Here is a 16,400-nt window from a genome sequence, read left to right as displayed (position 1 = left end):
ATACCATATTCGCCTCCCGATGATGAAATCGCCGACCTCAACTTACCCTTTTTGATTCGTCATGCTGTTATCAGCCTGGCATGTGAAACTCAATCCCAGCTCCCTCAAATTGATATTATTAACCTACCTGCCCTCATGCAGATATCACGGCAATTTACCTGACACGGTGAGCTGGTATGTCAAGCCGCCCATTAACCGCCTTGTCTCCCCATCCCGCTTGACCATAACCACCCTCAGCCACACGCTTCCCATGGACATGCGTCAACGTCAACGGATGCACGAATAACATCTCTTGGCCAACCCTCGTTGTCCTCACTATCCTAGTGCGGATATCATGATTGCTAGCGGGGAACATGCTTTGTGCAGCCGATACGGATCGTTCCATTCCTAAGCCGTACCCATCCTCCCGTGTCTGGTCTCTCAGGACTCAACATTCTTTTAGCTTGAACTGACCTCTTGTAACCTTGATCTGGTCGTCTTGCTGCCGCTGCCATGCTTATGAAGAATCCGTCAGTAAAACACCATGTTTAGGAACTACCAGGAGTAGACTCCCGACCTCATTCACTCCCTAGATACTTTTGCTGCCACTTCATCCCTCCACTATTGAATAATTGTGACCTGTCATCATTGTAAATCCCTATGCAATTCGACGTCCCCAGCAACTCAAGCTGTGTAGATCCAGACGGATGAAACACATCGACAGATGGAGCGGAGCCCGACTGTAAGTGAGCTATAAACGGGAAGCAGTTCGGGATCGCCAACCACCGGGCTCATATCTGTAGGAAAACGGACTATGTCCGCCGTTGGAACATATCTACGACTACGACGCCATGATGACATGTGGTCGGCCCGCTCCTGGCTCTCACTGTATGGCAGGCAGTCAGTGGACACAGTAAGTCCTCTGACTAGCTCCCGCGCTGCGCATGTGGCATGTGAAAAGAACATTCAAGGGAGGTCGGAACTCCATAGGCGGGACAAGGCTATGTCGTATGGCAGTCTTTTTTGCAGGATGATGCATTTGCTAGACTTCATAGCTAGCTAGCCACCAAGTCTTTTTTCTGATCTTGATGGTAGCAACGGAGAGAAATTTACACTTTTGTCGAGTCAAAGCACCCTTTGCGATATCATAATGGCACCAGTGACCTGACCCCAGAGCACCGTCCTGCATGACTCCCTGACCCCAACCATGGGGTTCCAACTGGAACAACGTGACGAGAAATTACGTCCTGTGCTATTGATTCCGTCGGAATGCCCATGAATACCCTTTGTGCGCCACACACCATGCTTGACCAAGTAGCCTTGCACTTTCGTTTTCTCATCATGTTACCTCTGTGGTCCGTTCGTCAAGTCGTTGTGTCGTAATAGCAAGCGCCAGTATTTCAGAGTGCCCATCCCGCATCTCGCCGTACTGCTGCCTTGTGCAATCCCATTCTACTTCACTGATATGCATTAACTGGAACATGGCTCATACTCATTGCCGAAATGTATTCTGGCCACGCCAGTCGACATCACTGCTGCCCGAATGCCATCTTTTCGAACCCCTCCGGAACAGTCCACCCGTGGTTTCTACATGCACGAATGTATGCCTCCACCGCCTCACCGATGCCGTAAGTTTCTCGTCCCGCATTTCCTCTGGTAGCTAGCCTCGCAGGTCGTTCCTCATCAAGTATGGCCATACGTACCTGGAGAAGCAGCCCGTCAATAGCCTGCGCTGCGGTCCAGCCCGTGTTCGTAAGGGCCTCCATACACATGGCGCCACCTTCCGTCACGTTGCCACCACCACCCTGACGAAAAGGGAGAAAGCGTGGTTTGACCACCCGGATGAATGGAGGCGCGAAGGGGTAGTTGTTGGAGAACCGCATCTCTAGAACCACTGACGTTAACCCGGCGGCTTTCATATCTTTGGACAGGGGTAGATTGTGTGGGAAGGAATGGAGCTCCACGATCCATTGGTACATGTTTTCCGCCATGTCTGGGTTGATATACCACCCTAATTTTGCTGGTGAGGTGTCTTCTTGGACTGCCAGAATCTCGCGGAATGATCGCATCAATGCCCTGGTTGAAGTCATTGAGGCCTCCTTTGGTGGAGCAAGGAATTGAATTCCACTGACGTCCAACGAACCTGGGACGAAGTCTGTCTTTTCACCATCAGCATCTTCTACTTCGCGTTTCTTTTCAAGAATCATGTCTGAGGCACCATCAAAGACGGCCAAGTCTTCGTCATCTGAGGCTAAACTTTCGGCATCATCATTGAGCCGTTCAGCAGTGGCTTGGTCAGTGTCCCTAACCATCTTACTGCGTTTCGTCGACCCACTTACATCTGACACGATGCTCTTTCCGGGCCGTCGAGACTTGGAGATTGCTGTGATCGGAATAGTGATGGGCTTTGCACGTTCATTGTACACAGTATGACTGGGGTCTTGCTCATAAACGGCAGACGGCTGTCCACATGACTCGGTGGGTATCTTGGATTTGACAAACAAATATCGAGTTTGTATCCAGTCGATGTTTCCCACCACATAGTGAGGTTGGCGGCTGACAAACTGTGTGGGCTGGTTGACGACCTCGCTCAAAGAAAGGGCGGATTGTATTTGAAGGTGTGACTGTTTCCACCCTATCATGAAGCTGCCACGTGCATAACCAACACTTGTCGAGGCATAAGGGCTCAAGTAAACACCATTTCCGAAAGCGCGCCCATTCACAATCGAGTCGAATCGAAGTCCTTGCCGAATAATGCTGTGCCAGTTACCAACAACCGAGCCGTGCCATCCGAATAAAGTTGGATGTTGCTTTTCCGGACATGCTTTCTTCACACACTCCAAGAAACGCTTCTCCTTGTCTGGGGCACCCTGAGCAAAGCGAAACTGGATCCAACCCTCCATTCCGCCGACTCGATCTTGAACTGAAGTTGGCTCCTCAAAGGTGCCATCCTCGTCAAGATGGTTCAATTGGATGATGCTGGATGTGTTCGACGCGATGATCCAGCGGAGTAAACTGACAGCGGACGGAGACATTCTGGCTGTCCAATCTCCCAACTTGGCGTCCGCACCCTGACAAAGTAGATACTTGCGCATTTCTTCAACGCTAGGCAAGGTCAATATCAAAGTGTGGATTCCATGATGTTTGTCGAGGTCTGAAAGATCGTCAAAGTTGTGATCATATATGTAACACTTGCTGGGCGCGCCTCCTCTCGACAACTTTAGATTTGCCATGGCTTGTTCCAATGTTTCGAGTGCAATGACATCTCCAAGCTCCACACGAGGCAACTGTATTCTCTTGATCCTACCATAAGATGTCATTTTTTTGTCATCTGATATGATAAAAACCCAGTTTCCTGGTCTGAGACGTTGTAGTTTCTGAGAGCTGTCCTCTTCGACATCAATCACATTTTCTTCTGCTTCAAGCTTCCACAAGCAAGTGAACGACTCTTTGATGGTTGTTTGGGGCGTGGGGGCGTCTTTGGATTTCGGCGCATATGGGCCGTGATGCTTATTTTGGACAGTAGAGACCTCAGCGTTTGGTCGCGGAATGAGCGGAACTTGAAGACCCATGCCAGTTGGCAAAACTTTCAGGGTTCTGGCCTGTGCTGCGAAAAAGCAGAAACTGATCAGAAGATCAACGACGAGCGGCTGCGAAACAATTTCTCGTTCAATACTTGGACCAAAGCCAATTGCCATGTATTGATAAAGACAGAGCGGTTTTGAGCACACATATGGTTTCAGTGCACCAAATGAGTTATCAAGACAACGGTGGCAGACCAGACAGAATTCTGTACAGCGTGACAAATGCCTAATGGCGAATTGCATGGCAACCAGTGGCAATGATAAACAATCGGAGGAAGCTTGCGCCACATGGTCCGCAGTTGTGACTGTCAGCGGAGGAAAACTCTCACTGGTAAACGCGTCGTTGACGTGGAATTGACTCATGTCTTCGAGCTCCTCGATTGAGGAAGCTGCCTGCATGGTTTGAACGAATTGTTCAGCTCCCAACCAACTCAGACCATGATTGAGCCGAGCTCGAATGATGGCAGGAAAATGACCATGCAAGAGCTCGTTGAGTGGCTTGCCGATAAAGAGTGGTTGAAGAATGCTTTGGTTGCTCGTTGCAGCTGTTCGCATATCACACCAGAATCCGGACTTGATACCTGGAAAGAGAGGCAACACATGCGCAAGTTGAGGCTTGTAGTGGTCACAGACACCAACACGTATCTGGGCCAGACCAGATAAGGTTGGCTCTTGTTTAACTCTGTCGATGTCGCGATAGCCTTGGGGGTATGCAATCATCAAGAGAAAGTATTGTTTGCGCTGCAAGTTCCAAGCTTCCAACGCTTCTTCCGACAGCCCTAACTTGGCGATCCTAAGAGACACGCAAAGAATGCCTGCTCTTTTCAGGTCTCCAAGAACACCAATGCGAAATCCAGCATCTTTGAGGGCAATAAGGTCTTTGCGAAGTCTGGCAGGGTCGACGGACGAGGGAAGGGTGGATGATGCTGGCTTTCCAAAATTGCGTGGAAGAATTGGCTCTTTGGCGAATCCGAATTCCACATCTGAATCATCTTCAAATTCGAAATCCGACCGTTCAGATTGAGAGTCGGTGTCTTTCTGTGGATAAATTGACGGTTCGCAAGTGATGACATGGGTCAGTAGTTCAGAGATCTCCTCCAACACACCGGACAGTGATTGACCGTGAGTACGTTCGGACAGATCGCCTAATGCCTTGGGGATGTTTTGATTGACAGATTCGTCAGTGGTAAAGATCATGAAGGCATTGCCTTCGGGGTACTCGTCAATGTTGGAGGCGCACAACTGAATGTTGACCACGACTGGTGGCTCATTTTCACCTGGGTAGCAGGAAAAATAACAGCTCACCAAACCTTCATCCGAAGATCGAGTCTCATGGATTGAGGCAGGAGGTTTCAGCTCAGCCAAATGTCTAAGGAGCACTTGCCAACCCATGATGGGCTGCTCAGTTTGAAAGGGGTTTGTAAGGTGGTGGTGGTTTGAAGAATGGAGCAGATATTAGGAGGAGGAAGAGAAGTCAACATCATAGATGAACAGTTGCAGGAGGGAAAATGTAAGATCAAGTGAGATCAGAGGCAGCGTGTTGAGCTCGCAGGTCATTGAAGAATTGTTGAAGTTCTTAATCTGGGGCAAGTGAAGCGATGCACCTACCTAATTACCTTGAATAGTAGACAGATTTGGTGGTGGTGCCACTAACGTTGTGAATGAAGGGAGTGTTCTTGCACAAGTTGAATGCGGCTATACAATACCACATGGCATAATCAAACCTTAAAGAGAGATACTAAGGGGACTGCCATGCATAAAGTCAAGTTTCCCCCAGGCAGCCACCATGGTTTCCATTGTGCTGCTAAACATGCAACGAGGAAAAAGAACAACAAGGCTGAAGTTTGTGTTTCGCCTGGACGCCTTTGCGGATATGCAGCCCGACGCTAGGACGAGCCGGCACGTGATTGAAGCTGCATTCACAACCATTTTGATCCACCGTCTTGTCGACTCAGGCTACGAGACCATCCTGCCGCAGTGCACTCAATTGACAACCGTTCAGCCCAGAGAGTCTTCGATGGCACTATGTCAGAGAACAATACCCTCAAGAAGTCGGCCGGCTGAACATTGACATACGAGTCTCTGATCGAATGGCGTCGGCATTAAGTATCTACGACACCACATTGTTTTCTCGTGGAGTACTCAACCAACCAGTGCTGAGGACAGCAGGTTAGATTCAGCAGTACACCATACCACGCGCCATGTCCGCTTTGTCCCAGGCTAGCCATGGATCTGAGGATGTGGGTGCCTCGCTGGATGCCAAATTGAAACACCCTCAATTTGACCCCGTCGATTTCCTGAATGAAGCCCTTCCAACCCTCAGTCTGTCATCACAGACCCAGGCCCAGAAGACCAATCGTTCAGCACAGATTCAAAGTGCCAGCACCGATACACTTACCTTCCTCTCGTCGCTGAACTCCTACAATGTTCGCTCTTCCTCAGAATTGACCTCCTTGACTGACGAGATCATTCGGAGTGGAAATCGTTTGGCATACGAGGTGGAAGTACTGCGTGGCGATGTCAATGGCTTACATGAGCTTCTATCAGAGTCTCTGCGCCAGGACATAGAACTATTCGTGGGTGAGCAAATGGCCAATGGTGTCCAAAAGCCTGAAGGGAACGTGACATCCAAAAACATTGAGGACGCGGCGGAAGAAACAGAAGAAATCAAGGCTGTCAACCACGATCCCGATTTCATTATCCAGTTACGTATGCTTGGAGAAGTCAAGGCACGGTTGGAAGCCGTCATAACCATCTTCGGCGAAGCTATGAAATGGTCCATTCCACCATCCGACATCTCTTCGTCCTTGATATCAGTCTCAGCCCCAGAACTGGGTATCCAATATACTGAGGAGGACGACAAAGCCAGGGAGGTCTTGAGAGCCATCAGGGCCGAGATTACAGACTTACTCAACTCTGGTCCTGGAGGACTAGCTGGCTACGAAGCTGCATCACGGAGAGTGGAAGAATACCGACTTTTGGCCCAAGTATGGAAAGGTACTGGTGAAGAAAAAGCAAGGATCAGGTTCGTGGATACTCTGACAAAGATCGTCGAGGATCGGAAAAAGGCCCTGGAGGCGCAGAGGAATTCACGAGATGCCAGATCAGATTCTACACAGCGCCCCAGTTCTGCCATGGGCCGTCTCTCCAAGGCGTCTACAGAGGTTGGTGGCGCGGCTGGTCTCTTCAGAAATTTGCAACGTCTGAAGGATGATTTATACCTCGAGTGAAATTTAGATCACGAAATCACGAAATTCATAGACCACGAATAACAACCAAGGAATATGCTTTTCGAAAGTTGGCATTGTAGAATTTGGGTCTTTTTTTCAATCCTGACCAGGTCAAGAACTCGCGCTGAACCACCCTTCACACAGTTTGCTGGGTCGCAGCCATGCTTTTTGTTTCCGAAGAGCGGTTGTCAGCGGAAATCGTGGAATCGTGCTCTAGTTATTCGACTCACTCTCCGTTGGAGCGCGGGAGAGTTGAAACTGAAACCCCATCATGCCTGAAATCGCCATAAAAATGCCAACCTAGGACAACCATTCATTCCCACGCTCCACATCTAAAATCTCAGAGGGGTGAAGAACCATCGGTTCTTGCCGCTTAGGTATCTCTCCTCCAGTGCCTTCTTGACGTTCTTCTTGGCATCTTCTCTCTGCGAAACCTCCTTGAATGTGTCGTTGGAGATGACGTTCTTCAATCCTTCCAGCTCTAGCGTGTATCGTGTGGGCATGATGTGGTTGTAGTTGACAAGCTTGATGAATGGCTTGACTTTTGATCGCTTCTCGACTCGCTTCTTGCCCATGCGGCGGGTGACTTTGGATGGGTATCGTTCGATGCCCGCTACGAGAGCATATGAGAAAGTGTGGGTCTTTGAGCCGTTGTCGACAGGCTGGATGATGACAACCTGAGGATTGTGTTAGTACCGTTGTCCAAGTCCATCGCTTTATGTGATCCAGCAATCGCCGATTGTGCATCCAAAGTCAAAGAGTCGTGGGCTCCATACCTTCTTTCCGGCATATCGGCCTCGAGTGATAATGGCCACACGGCCGACCTTGAGGACTGCAAGTTGTTAGCGGTCTGACAATGATCGCAGTGATGGTGAGGTTCTTTACATTTTACCATCTTGAGGTCGACTTTTCGTTGATGTGGTCGTGAGGTGAAGTTGTAGTGCACCAGCAAATCATCAAGTCATTCGCGATTGAGAAGTTCAGATCCATTTTGGAATTTCGCAGTCTTGGCATCAGGCAATGTGTGGAGGCTGCTGATTGGTTGTCGGCCAGAGAAACTCACTAGGCTGCCTTGAGATTAGCTTTGTTGACATTCTCCTAAAATGGTAGGCTGCCGACTTATCTATTATCGACCCAACGTCACAGTATGTATGTACCAATGCTACCTGCCACTACTGTTATACCTTGTCTGCAAAAGTTCTCACTTCCAATTGTTTCAGTGTGTCGCTGTATTGTTTTCCTTGGCCTACAATTACACATTGTGCTGGCAACAAGCTGTATGCACAACTTCTAATACCACATGTACACTATGAGCATTGGCCTCTCATCTTAATTGACAGCATTCCTTCCAGTGCTTCCCCACAGAGGCATTGACCAACTCAGTAATGGCCAGAGACGACTCCCGCGACCGTGCTGAGTCTCGCTTGGTAAAGCATCAACACTCTTACTCGGAGTCTGGCAGAAGCTCCGTGCCCATGTAAGTTACCCGTCCCCAACAACCATCATTCTAAGCCGAAACCACCATGTTGACCTCCTGAACAGGTGGGATAGCTCAGATCCAGACAGAGCTCCTCCTCCCCTTCCACTCAACCCAACAGTGGGAAGTCCAATCACCAGATCAAACACATCGAAGCGCATCGACGAAGCAGCCGCTCTTATTGCTGCTCGAGCTAGAGAGAATGCTCCCAGCTCTTACACAACAAATCCTGCACCATCTCCGCTTTCACCAGACAGGAACATCATGCGAGCACAGAACAGGAGGGTGCAGAATATACAAAGCCCAAGTCTTCCTCGATTGAGCGACTCCTTGGAGAGGAGATCTCCTGACAAAGGTCTTCGAACCGCCAAATTTGTGGACTTCGAGGACTTCCGCACAAGCAGATCCCCAGAACGCAGCCCCGTTCGCTCGGGATCAGAGACTCCAACTCCAACTGATCGAAGCTCGGCCAGAGCAAAGGATTTGGAAAACACTCCTCCAGGCTCCAATATGCTGGCTTTACAGGCAATGAGAGCCAGACAAGATACACCACCTCTCAGTGACATCACGAATAGCGCTTCTCCTGGGCCCCAACCGATATACTCCTTCGATGCTTTGTCATCTCAAATCTTGGGTTTGACTAGCATTGTCACAAATGTACAAAAGGAGATGGCGAGTCTCAACAAGAGAAGTAAAGACAACTATTCAGATCTGATGAGTCTTAAAGATGCAACAACGACTCGACATCAGGACATACAGCAAAGTCTACGGAACTTGGTCAGTGGCTTAGAGGTTAAGCTTACCAACCTGGATGCTCGCCTTCTGGCTGCCCCGGATGCAAGTAGATCAACTCCAAACATGGGCTTCTACCTGGATGAAAAAGCACACAATGGCTCGCCACGACCAAAGAGTTTTGGACTTCCACGTATTGGGAGCCCCTCAAGTTTTTCTGCTGCTTTCGAACGAGAGTTGACAGCATCTCCCTCGCTCGCTTGTGTTGATGGTGCGGCAAGCATTGCTCTCCTCGAGAAGGTCCTAAGGGAAATGGCGACTCGGGAGGGACAGGAAGTTATTATGAATACCCTGGAAGCTGTCAAGTCACAAGCACTAGTTCGCACTGAGAAAGCGAGTCCTTCCCAGCCATTTGTTGATCCATCTATGATGTCAAAACTCGAAGACATATTGATTATCATGAAGGACATGAAAGACAATTCAGGCTCAAAGGCCTTGATTCGCTCAGCCGGAGCAGATCATAGCAAATCACCCTCCAATGTTGACATGTATCTGGACGCTGGAGCAATGTCAACGACCAAATCCAGCAACGAAGGAAAACCTTCTGCGATGGCATCTGAAGCAATCACCGAGGAGATCATGAGGATGCTAAAAAGTGTCAAACAGTCCCTAGCGCAGGGAGGTGGCTTAACGAATGAGGTTAAGGTCCTGGTACGAGAACTGCGTGGAGAAGTACTTGGAATGGGACGAGAGATCGCGCGGAAATTAGACCAACCAGGCTCACCAAAGAAATCCACATCAACAACATCAGAGGTACAGGCCGCGACAAGAGATGAAATTTCAGCTGTTGTCCAAGAAGGTCTGGCCGAGCTCAAAGAACATATGCACCTTGTGGTTCAAGAAAACAACGAACGATCTCTCGAGCAGGTTCGCCCAACAGTCGATGCAGAGAAAATCCTGCTTGCAGTCCGTGATGCAATCACCAATCTTCCACGGCCGAAGGAAGCTCCGGTCAGAGATCCTGTTGCCGAGCGAGAGGAGCTCATCGCGGCAGTCCGGGATGCTTGGGAGGACTGCAAACCTGAGATTGCTCTTGAACACTTTGGCCTGGAACGCGACGAGATACTCGAGACCTTGAAAGAAGGACTGAAATCTTACCATCCACAAGAGCCAATCACACGGGATACCGGCGCAACCTACGAAGAAGTCATTGATGCGGTCCAGAAAGGCCTGGTGGATTTCAAGCCGCCTGAAGCTCAAGTGCAACCTGGAGTCACCAGAGAAGAAGTCATGACGGCTGTACGCGATTGTTTGGAAGAGTTTGAATGGCCAAGCTTACCACAGGCTGCTCCGCGCGAGAACGATCTCACAAAGGATGATGTTTTCGAGGCTGTCCGTGCCGGAGTTGCAGAGCAGGAGACCTCGGCCCGAGAGTATGTTATTGAAGCCATTAAAGAAGGTCTGTCTCAACAAGCACCTGTTGCCAAGGACATCGAGTTTAATCGGGAGGATCTTTTCGATGCCATCAAAGCCTGCTTGGAAGGTGAGCAGAATCCTCTGGGCGGAATGGGTGAGCGGGTCATCGAAGCTATGCACGAATTTCTAAGCAGTATGAAGACGGAGTTTCAACAATACTCAGCTGCAAGTGGAAAGGACACTGAGCAGGTGCTGGACGCCCTCAAAGATGGACTGGAAGACCTGAGAGGCGACATCGAAAGCTACGTCGACCGCAATTCTGACGTTACTGGCAAAGACGAAATCATCGACACTGTCAAGGCTGGCTTTGCTGCTATGCAAGCTGATCTGGATAAGGGATTTGCCAATCGAACGAACGGAGCACCAAACACACCTGAGCTTCTTGATGCTATGGAGAAGGAATTTCAGCATTTGAGGGATACCATCAGCAAGAGTGTCAGTCGAAGTGGCGAAACACTAGACAAGGACGAAATACTGGATGCTATTCATGATCTCTCTGACGATCGACAATCATCTTTGAGTAGTAACAGCGAAGACATCGTGCGTTTGGTCAAAGAAGAGCTCGAACATATGCGCACCCTGCTGGCTGGGACACTGATCAAGAGTGGAGGAAATCTCGACCGCGATGAGGTTTTTGACGTCATTCGAGACGGCCTAGAGTCTGCCCGTTCTGCCCCTAAGGATGGCAACGAGAGCATTCTGTCCAACACGAGTGAATTGCTCGATGCATTTCAAGATGGCGTTGATGGCATCCGGGCCGACATTCAAAAACTTACTGACAGACCTGTTGATCTAAGCACGAGCTTTGAAATTCTTGATATGTTGAAAACCGGAATCGAGGATGTACGCGCTGACATTCAACAACTCAACGAAAAGCAAAATGAAAATTCGGATCCTTCGTCCGCTAGGGGTCAAGAAATGGTTATTCATGATCAAAACCGTATTTCCGAGGAGATAGAAGGCCTGAAAGTCATGATCACCCAGCTCCGAATTAAAGTCGAGGCACTGGATGGCATGGGAGCACCACCAATGCCTTCGGATGTTCGTATTCACAAGGATGATATGGATGAAATCTATGGTGCCATCAACCAAGTTGAGCAGTCAATCAATCACTCTAAGTCTGAAGAAATGAGACTGCACAAAGACGATCTTGATGGAATCTTTACAGCAATCCATCAGGTTAACGACACTGTCAGCAAGTTTCGCGATGTCCCCCTTCCGGAAGTCATCATGCCAGAAAATGCGGCATCAAAGGACGACACTGATGCAATCGAAACTCTACTACGTAATGTCAAAGCTCAGCTAGATGAGGTGTTCTCACCTGAAGCTGAACCACTTGCCAAAGCTATTCAGATTGATGCCATGGAGGGCAGTCTCAAAGACATCAAGGTTGCAATCGAAGAGTCGGTAGAACGTGCTGCAGAGACAAACAACAAGGAAGATTTCACCATTATTGAACTGCTACTGAAAGATGTTCAAGGCAGTGTCGAAGACTTCAAATTGAAGCTCGATGGGCTCGGAGGCAGTGGTCATGAATCGCCAGTGACTCAGACTGATTTCGAGGTTATGCAGACTCTCTGCATGGACATCAAAAGCCAACTCGAGGATATCAAACTGCCTGACTTCGCCACGCTTCCAAATAAGGAAGATCTTACAGATGTGAAGAATGACCTCAAAGCTTTCCGTGAGCAACTCGAAGCCGATAATGGTCTCACTGCCCAAGCTTTCGAAGCCCGAAAGATTGAGCACGGCGGACTGGCTACAAAAATCGACGATGTCAAGAATGTGATTGGCGATCTCAGAGACGAGCTCATGGTGAAGGTCGAGGGCAGCGCAGAAGGCATCGTGGAATTGAACAAAGTCCTTGGTATGCATCACGATGATATGGGTAAGTATGCTACAGCAACAAGTATTACTGAGATGGCAGACATGATCAAAGGCGAACTTGAGAAGCATATGGAACATCACTCGTCAAGTAAAGCTGAAATGGAGGAGCGAGATGCGACTCTGTTCAGCAAACATGATGAGACAGGGACAGTCCTGAAAGACATCATCGACGAAAAGTTCAATGAACTCATGACCAAGTACGATGACGCACAGCTTGCCAACGATGCGAAACTTAGCGCGCTGGAGGGCCGCGATGGCGAACATCTTGAGGCCACCAATAAGACTAAAGCTGTCGTGGACGACCTCAAGTCTTTGATGGACACTCTGGGTTCTACTGTTACCGATACGTGTGAGCGAGTCTCGGCGGATTCAAAGACTGTTTTTGAGTCAATCGAGGATACTAATTCCAAGCTGGAGAACCTCCACACATCCAATGCATTTGAGCATGGAGTTACACGAGAAGAGATTTCCAAAGCACTTGCTGCCACGATGAGACTAGAAAGCTCGGCGACTGAGCACAACCCTGCAGTCCTAGCTGCCATCCGAGAAGTACTTGGGGTTGTGAGCCAGCACTACGAGCACTCACAACAACAGACTGAGAGCTTTGCCAAAGCCACTGAAGAAATCAAGTCTGGTGTCGACTCGATTCCTGCAGCAATTCCACCTCTGCTACCAGCATTGCCTGCAGCTCCTTCCAGCCCGATCATCGTACCTCAAATTCCTGTTCAGAAGGAATACGATGATAGTGAGGTTCACGATAAGTTAGACACTCTGTTGTCCCACGCAAGCCTTGCAAAAGAGGTTTTCGCTGGCATTGAAAATCACCATAGAGATACCAGAGACTCTCTTTCTACCATGTCCAAGCTGGATGAAATCCATGAGCAGGTGCTGGGAACAGCCGCCGAAATTGCTGGCATGGTTACAACTCAAGCCAGACTCATGGCTGAGCATCATGAATCTAAGGCACAAGAAGCCACCGAAGCAGCCATCGCGCTGGAAAAGAGGACTGCTCAGAAGGAGAAGGTTGAAGCAGATATTGTATCACTCAACGCAGAGAAAAATGCCATGATGGAGTCCATGGCCCAGTTGAGGAAAGAGCAGGATGATCTCATCAATCAAACAAAACGACTGACGAGAGATGTTGCCAAACTTGAGACGGCGTTGAGTATTCGACAAGACGAAATGCGAGACATGAATGCGCGAGCCGAAATACTCGAACGTCGTATACTGGAAGGACTAGTCAATCATGCGCGGTCGGCCAGAGCACCACGAACAACGCAACGGCCCAAGGTCTCTCCCGCTGATCGTGATGCTTCGATGAATCTGAAGCGTGTCCCTAGTACTGCCAGCACTGTTACTCGGAGGACATCATTGAAGGCCGGCAACTCCACGATTGGTAGTGCTGTTGGTGTTGCATTGAAGAAGAGAAACCCTCTAGGCATCAACGCCAAAGCCACATCCACTCCGAGGACATCCACGGTCGACCGACGAATCCTGAGCACCAGTCACGTTACAGGCAACCGAGGTCGGAATGCGGCTGACATGGCACTGGTGCTTGCTCCCATTCCCAAGTCGACTGGCCTAGTCAGCCTGAAGAGAAGCCAGTCGGTCAAAAGCAATCCTAGCAGCTACCTTAACGGACGGAAAGCAAGCTGGAACGGGGTGCCATCTGATCTGACGAACAAAGAGAACTTCACTGAAGAACATGACGATAGCATGGATGATGACGAAAGCGATGTGAGCACTGAGAGAAGAACAAGTTACGGCACTAGCGTCATGTATAGTGATAGCATGACCTACGGCACAGGCAGTTCAGTCAGCAGGCGTTCAACGAGCTATGCTAGTAGCATTGTCGGAACGGTCAATGGCCAGACAGACATGATTGCCGAGGAGGATGAAGAGGCAGTAGAGGAAGACCCTGATACTGCTGTTGTTCTTCATTCCGGATTAGGTCCCAACCAGGTCGATGCTGGTCAGGATAACTCCATGGGAATGACGACACTGGACGATGAGGATGATCTTGACACTGCTCAGATCGTCGTCGATGGTCTCTCGGATCTTCAACCGCCACCTTTGATCACGGAAGAGGGTCTCAAATACCATGGTAGTGACAGTGGCTTGGGCACGGAGCCGTTGACAGCCGGAACAGATGGCGGAAGGGGAGAAGCACTCGAGTACTTCGAGATGACCGCGCAGGACATGCATCTCTGAGATTGGACCTTGATCGACGGAGTTGAGTTGAGTCGAGTTGTCTTATCGGTTTTAACGACATAATGATACTGGGCGTCTTGTAATTGTTGGGGTTTATGATCATAGGGATTGGTTATGGATATGGATCAGGAATCATTATGTGTCTCTGGGGGTTTAGTTCATGCTGAAGAACATGCAATCATTGGCTTTGCCTCCTTTCTGATGTGCTGCCTATCAATGCATCAAGAGGAAGTAGCCAGGTACACATAGTTTCCCACTGCGAATATGAGGACTTGTGGAAAGAGAGTCTCAAGAGCGAAGTATTCTCTCGAGTTCCGGGTCTTGCTACGGATCGCGATTCTCGAGTATAAGAATTTCTTCATCGCTTGGAGAGGAGTATGGCGCTGCCCTGGTGAACATGCCTAAGTAGCTGTAGTACATAGCTCAACCACCCCATCTCGCAAATGTGGGAGGTCCGCTTTTGTTTGTGTCCGTCCCACTGGCCATATACACTAACTAGGTAGTCAAAACTCGGATCACACTGGCCGCGCTGTCCTAACCAAGTGCTGCAATATCGTATTAAGGTTAGGATGATATGTATGTATCAAAAGGGAAAGACAATGTCAAGCGGAAACGTCGGAATGCCAAACATGTTTTTCACGTCGTTGTCCGTCTGCCTAATCAATTGGTGTTATGTAGCTAGCATCGACGGTTCTCCGAGTGAGTGATAGCTGTTTGCCATCGAGCCGCAAGAATCTCTTTCGAGGCGATTGGAATCAACAGGACACTGTGAGGTGTACGAAAGATGGCAAGCTCTTGAGCATGATGCGCCGTGTCCGAGGACGAGAGACAGTTGTTTTAAGTAAGAAACTCTCCATTCAAGCTGTAGGGCTTATGAGTAGAGGCGCAAGAGATCACGGAATTGGCAGGCCGGTGGTACGATCCAATAATTACCCAGTCTCTCTATGAAGCCGACTTGCTCGTGCCCGAAGACGTCCATTCGAGTCTTCCCTAGACCTCTTGACAAAATGGGTGCTAGCGTAAGGCTCGGGACAGGTGTTGGAGGCGGCTGAACTTCTTGCCATATCAGTGGAGCACCGTCAACCCTATCCTCCCTTGTCGCAACGCTGCCAATTCAATCACTATAAAAGTCATGGACAGCGGCAGATTTGGACAGCATGGACAGAAGTGGAGCCCAATGAAATATGCAGAGCACTCTACTCACGGCTCGAGGGCATTCAAAACTATCGGTGTTCAATACCAAATCAAGCGTCGAGCGGGACCTACCTTGTCCTTATCCCCAATCAACATTGTCAGGGATGCCGGTTGGTTTCCTGCATGGCCATGAGCTGAAAGAATATCGCACGGGTTCGTTTGAGAATCGACTGAGACATCGACGAGTCGATATGCCTTGGTAATACATTTGGAGCATGTACCGGCAACATCAATGACTTGGACCAAAACAATGTTTTGGTGGCATGCATAGGCTGATTTCCTGTGCCACAATTTGGTGTGATCCAGTGACTCGGGTGAGTCCGTTCTGGAAGGTCCGCGATGTCAAGTTGTCGTCTCGATTGTGAACCCGTGTAGGAATGACACAGTGTCTCCATGCGGAGTAGTCTAAAGTGACTTGAATTAGTGTCCTTTGTCCGATAGAGCCCTCTGTTGCAAAGTACTTTGAGGTGGTTATGTGTAGTACTGAGGCTTACGAGTACGAGTCCCTCGGCACCAAATTCCCTCTATGTCAGTCTTGGCTCCCACTGGGCAAAAGCAGCGTTACTTCAGCCTCAGCGTCGCCCACGACACACTCCCAAACGTCACTAACCGTCTTGGTGCCTTACTCGT

General features: G+C 49.3%; 4 protein-coding genes across 4 annotated transcripts; 2 read left to right on the top strand and 2 right to left on the bottom strand.

Moving 5' to 3' along the window:
• Positions 1 to 1,508: 1,508 nt before the first annotated feature.
• On the bottom strand, positions 1,509 to 4,955 carry LTR84_000608 (uncharacterized protein; the record flags this gene model as incomplete). The annotated part of the gene is made up of 1 exon (XM_064844238.1): positions 1,509 to 4,955. The coding sequence occupies one exon, from the start codon at positions 4,953 to 4,955 to the stop codon at positions 1,509 to 1,511; it is 3,447 nt and encodes a 1,148-aa protein (XP_064712098.1).
• Positions 4,956 to 5,764: 809 nt separating this feature from the next.
• LTR84_000607 (uncharacterized protein) lies at positions 5,765 to 6,793 on the top strand (the record flags this gene model as incomplete). The annotated part of the gene is made up of 1 exon (XM_064844237.1): positions 5,765 to 6,793. One exon carries the CDS (start codon positions 5,765 to 5,767, stop codon positions 6,791 to 6,793), a length of 1,029 nt encoding a protein of 342 aa, XP_064712097.1.
• Positions 6,794 to 7,125: 332 nt separating this feature from the next.
• On the bottom strand, positions 7,126 to 7,688 carry RPL27B (60S ribosomal protein L27B; the record flags this gene model as incomplete). Its single annotated transcript, XM_064844236.1, has 3 exons — positions 7,126 to 7,470; positions 7,570 to 7,625; positions 7,679 to 7,688. 3 exons carry the CDS (start codon positions 7,686 to 7,688, stop codon positions 7,126 to 7,128), a joined length of 411 nt encoding a protein of 136 aa, XP_064712096.1.
• Positions 7,689 to 8,178: 490 nt separating this feature from the next.
• On the top strand, positions 8,179 to 14,576 carry LTR84_000605 (uncharacterized protein; the record flags this gene model as incomplete). Its single annotated transcript, XM_064844235.1, has 2 exons — positions 8,179 to 8,270; positions 8,336 to 14,576. 2 exons carry the CDS (start codon positions 8,179 to 8,181, stop codon positions 14,574 to 14,576), a joined length of 6,333 nt encoding a protein of 2,110 aa, XP_064712095.1.
• Positions 14,577 to 16,400: the final 1,824 nt, after the last annotated feature.

Source organism: Exophiala bonariae (genome assembly GCF_035927105.1).
Source record: "Exophiala bonariae strain CCFEE 5792 chromosome Unknown scaffold_1, whole genome shotgun sequence".
Lineage (NCBI taxonomy): Eukaryota > Fungi > Ascomycota > Eurotiomycetes > Chaetothyriales > Herpotrichiellaceae > Exophiala > Exophiala bonariae.
The sequence above is the reverse complement of the archived record's forward strand: the minus strand, read 5'-3'. Positions and strand labels throughout refer to the sequence as shown.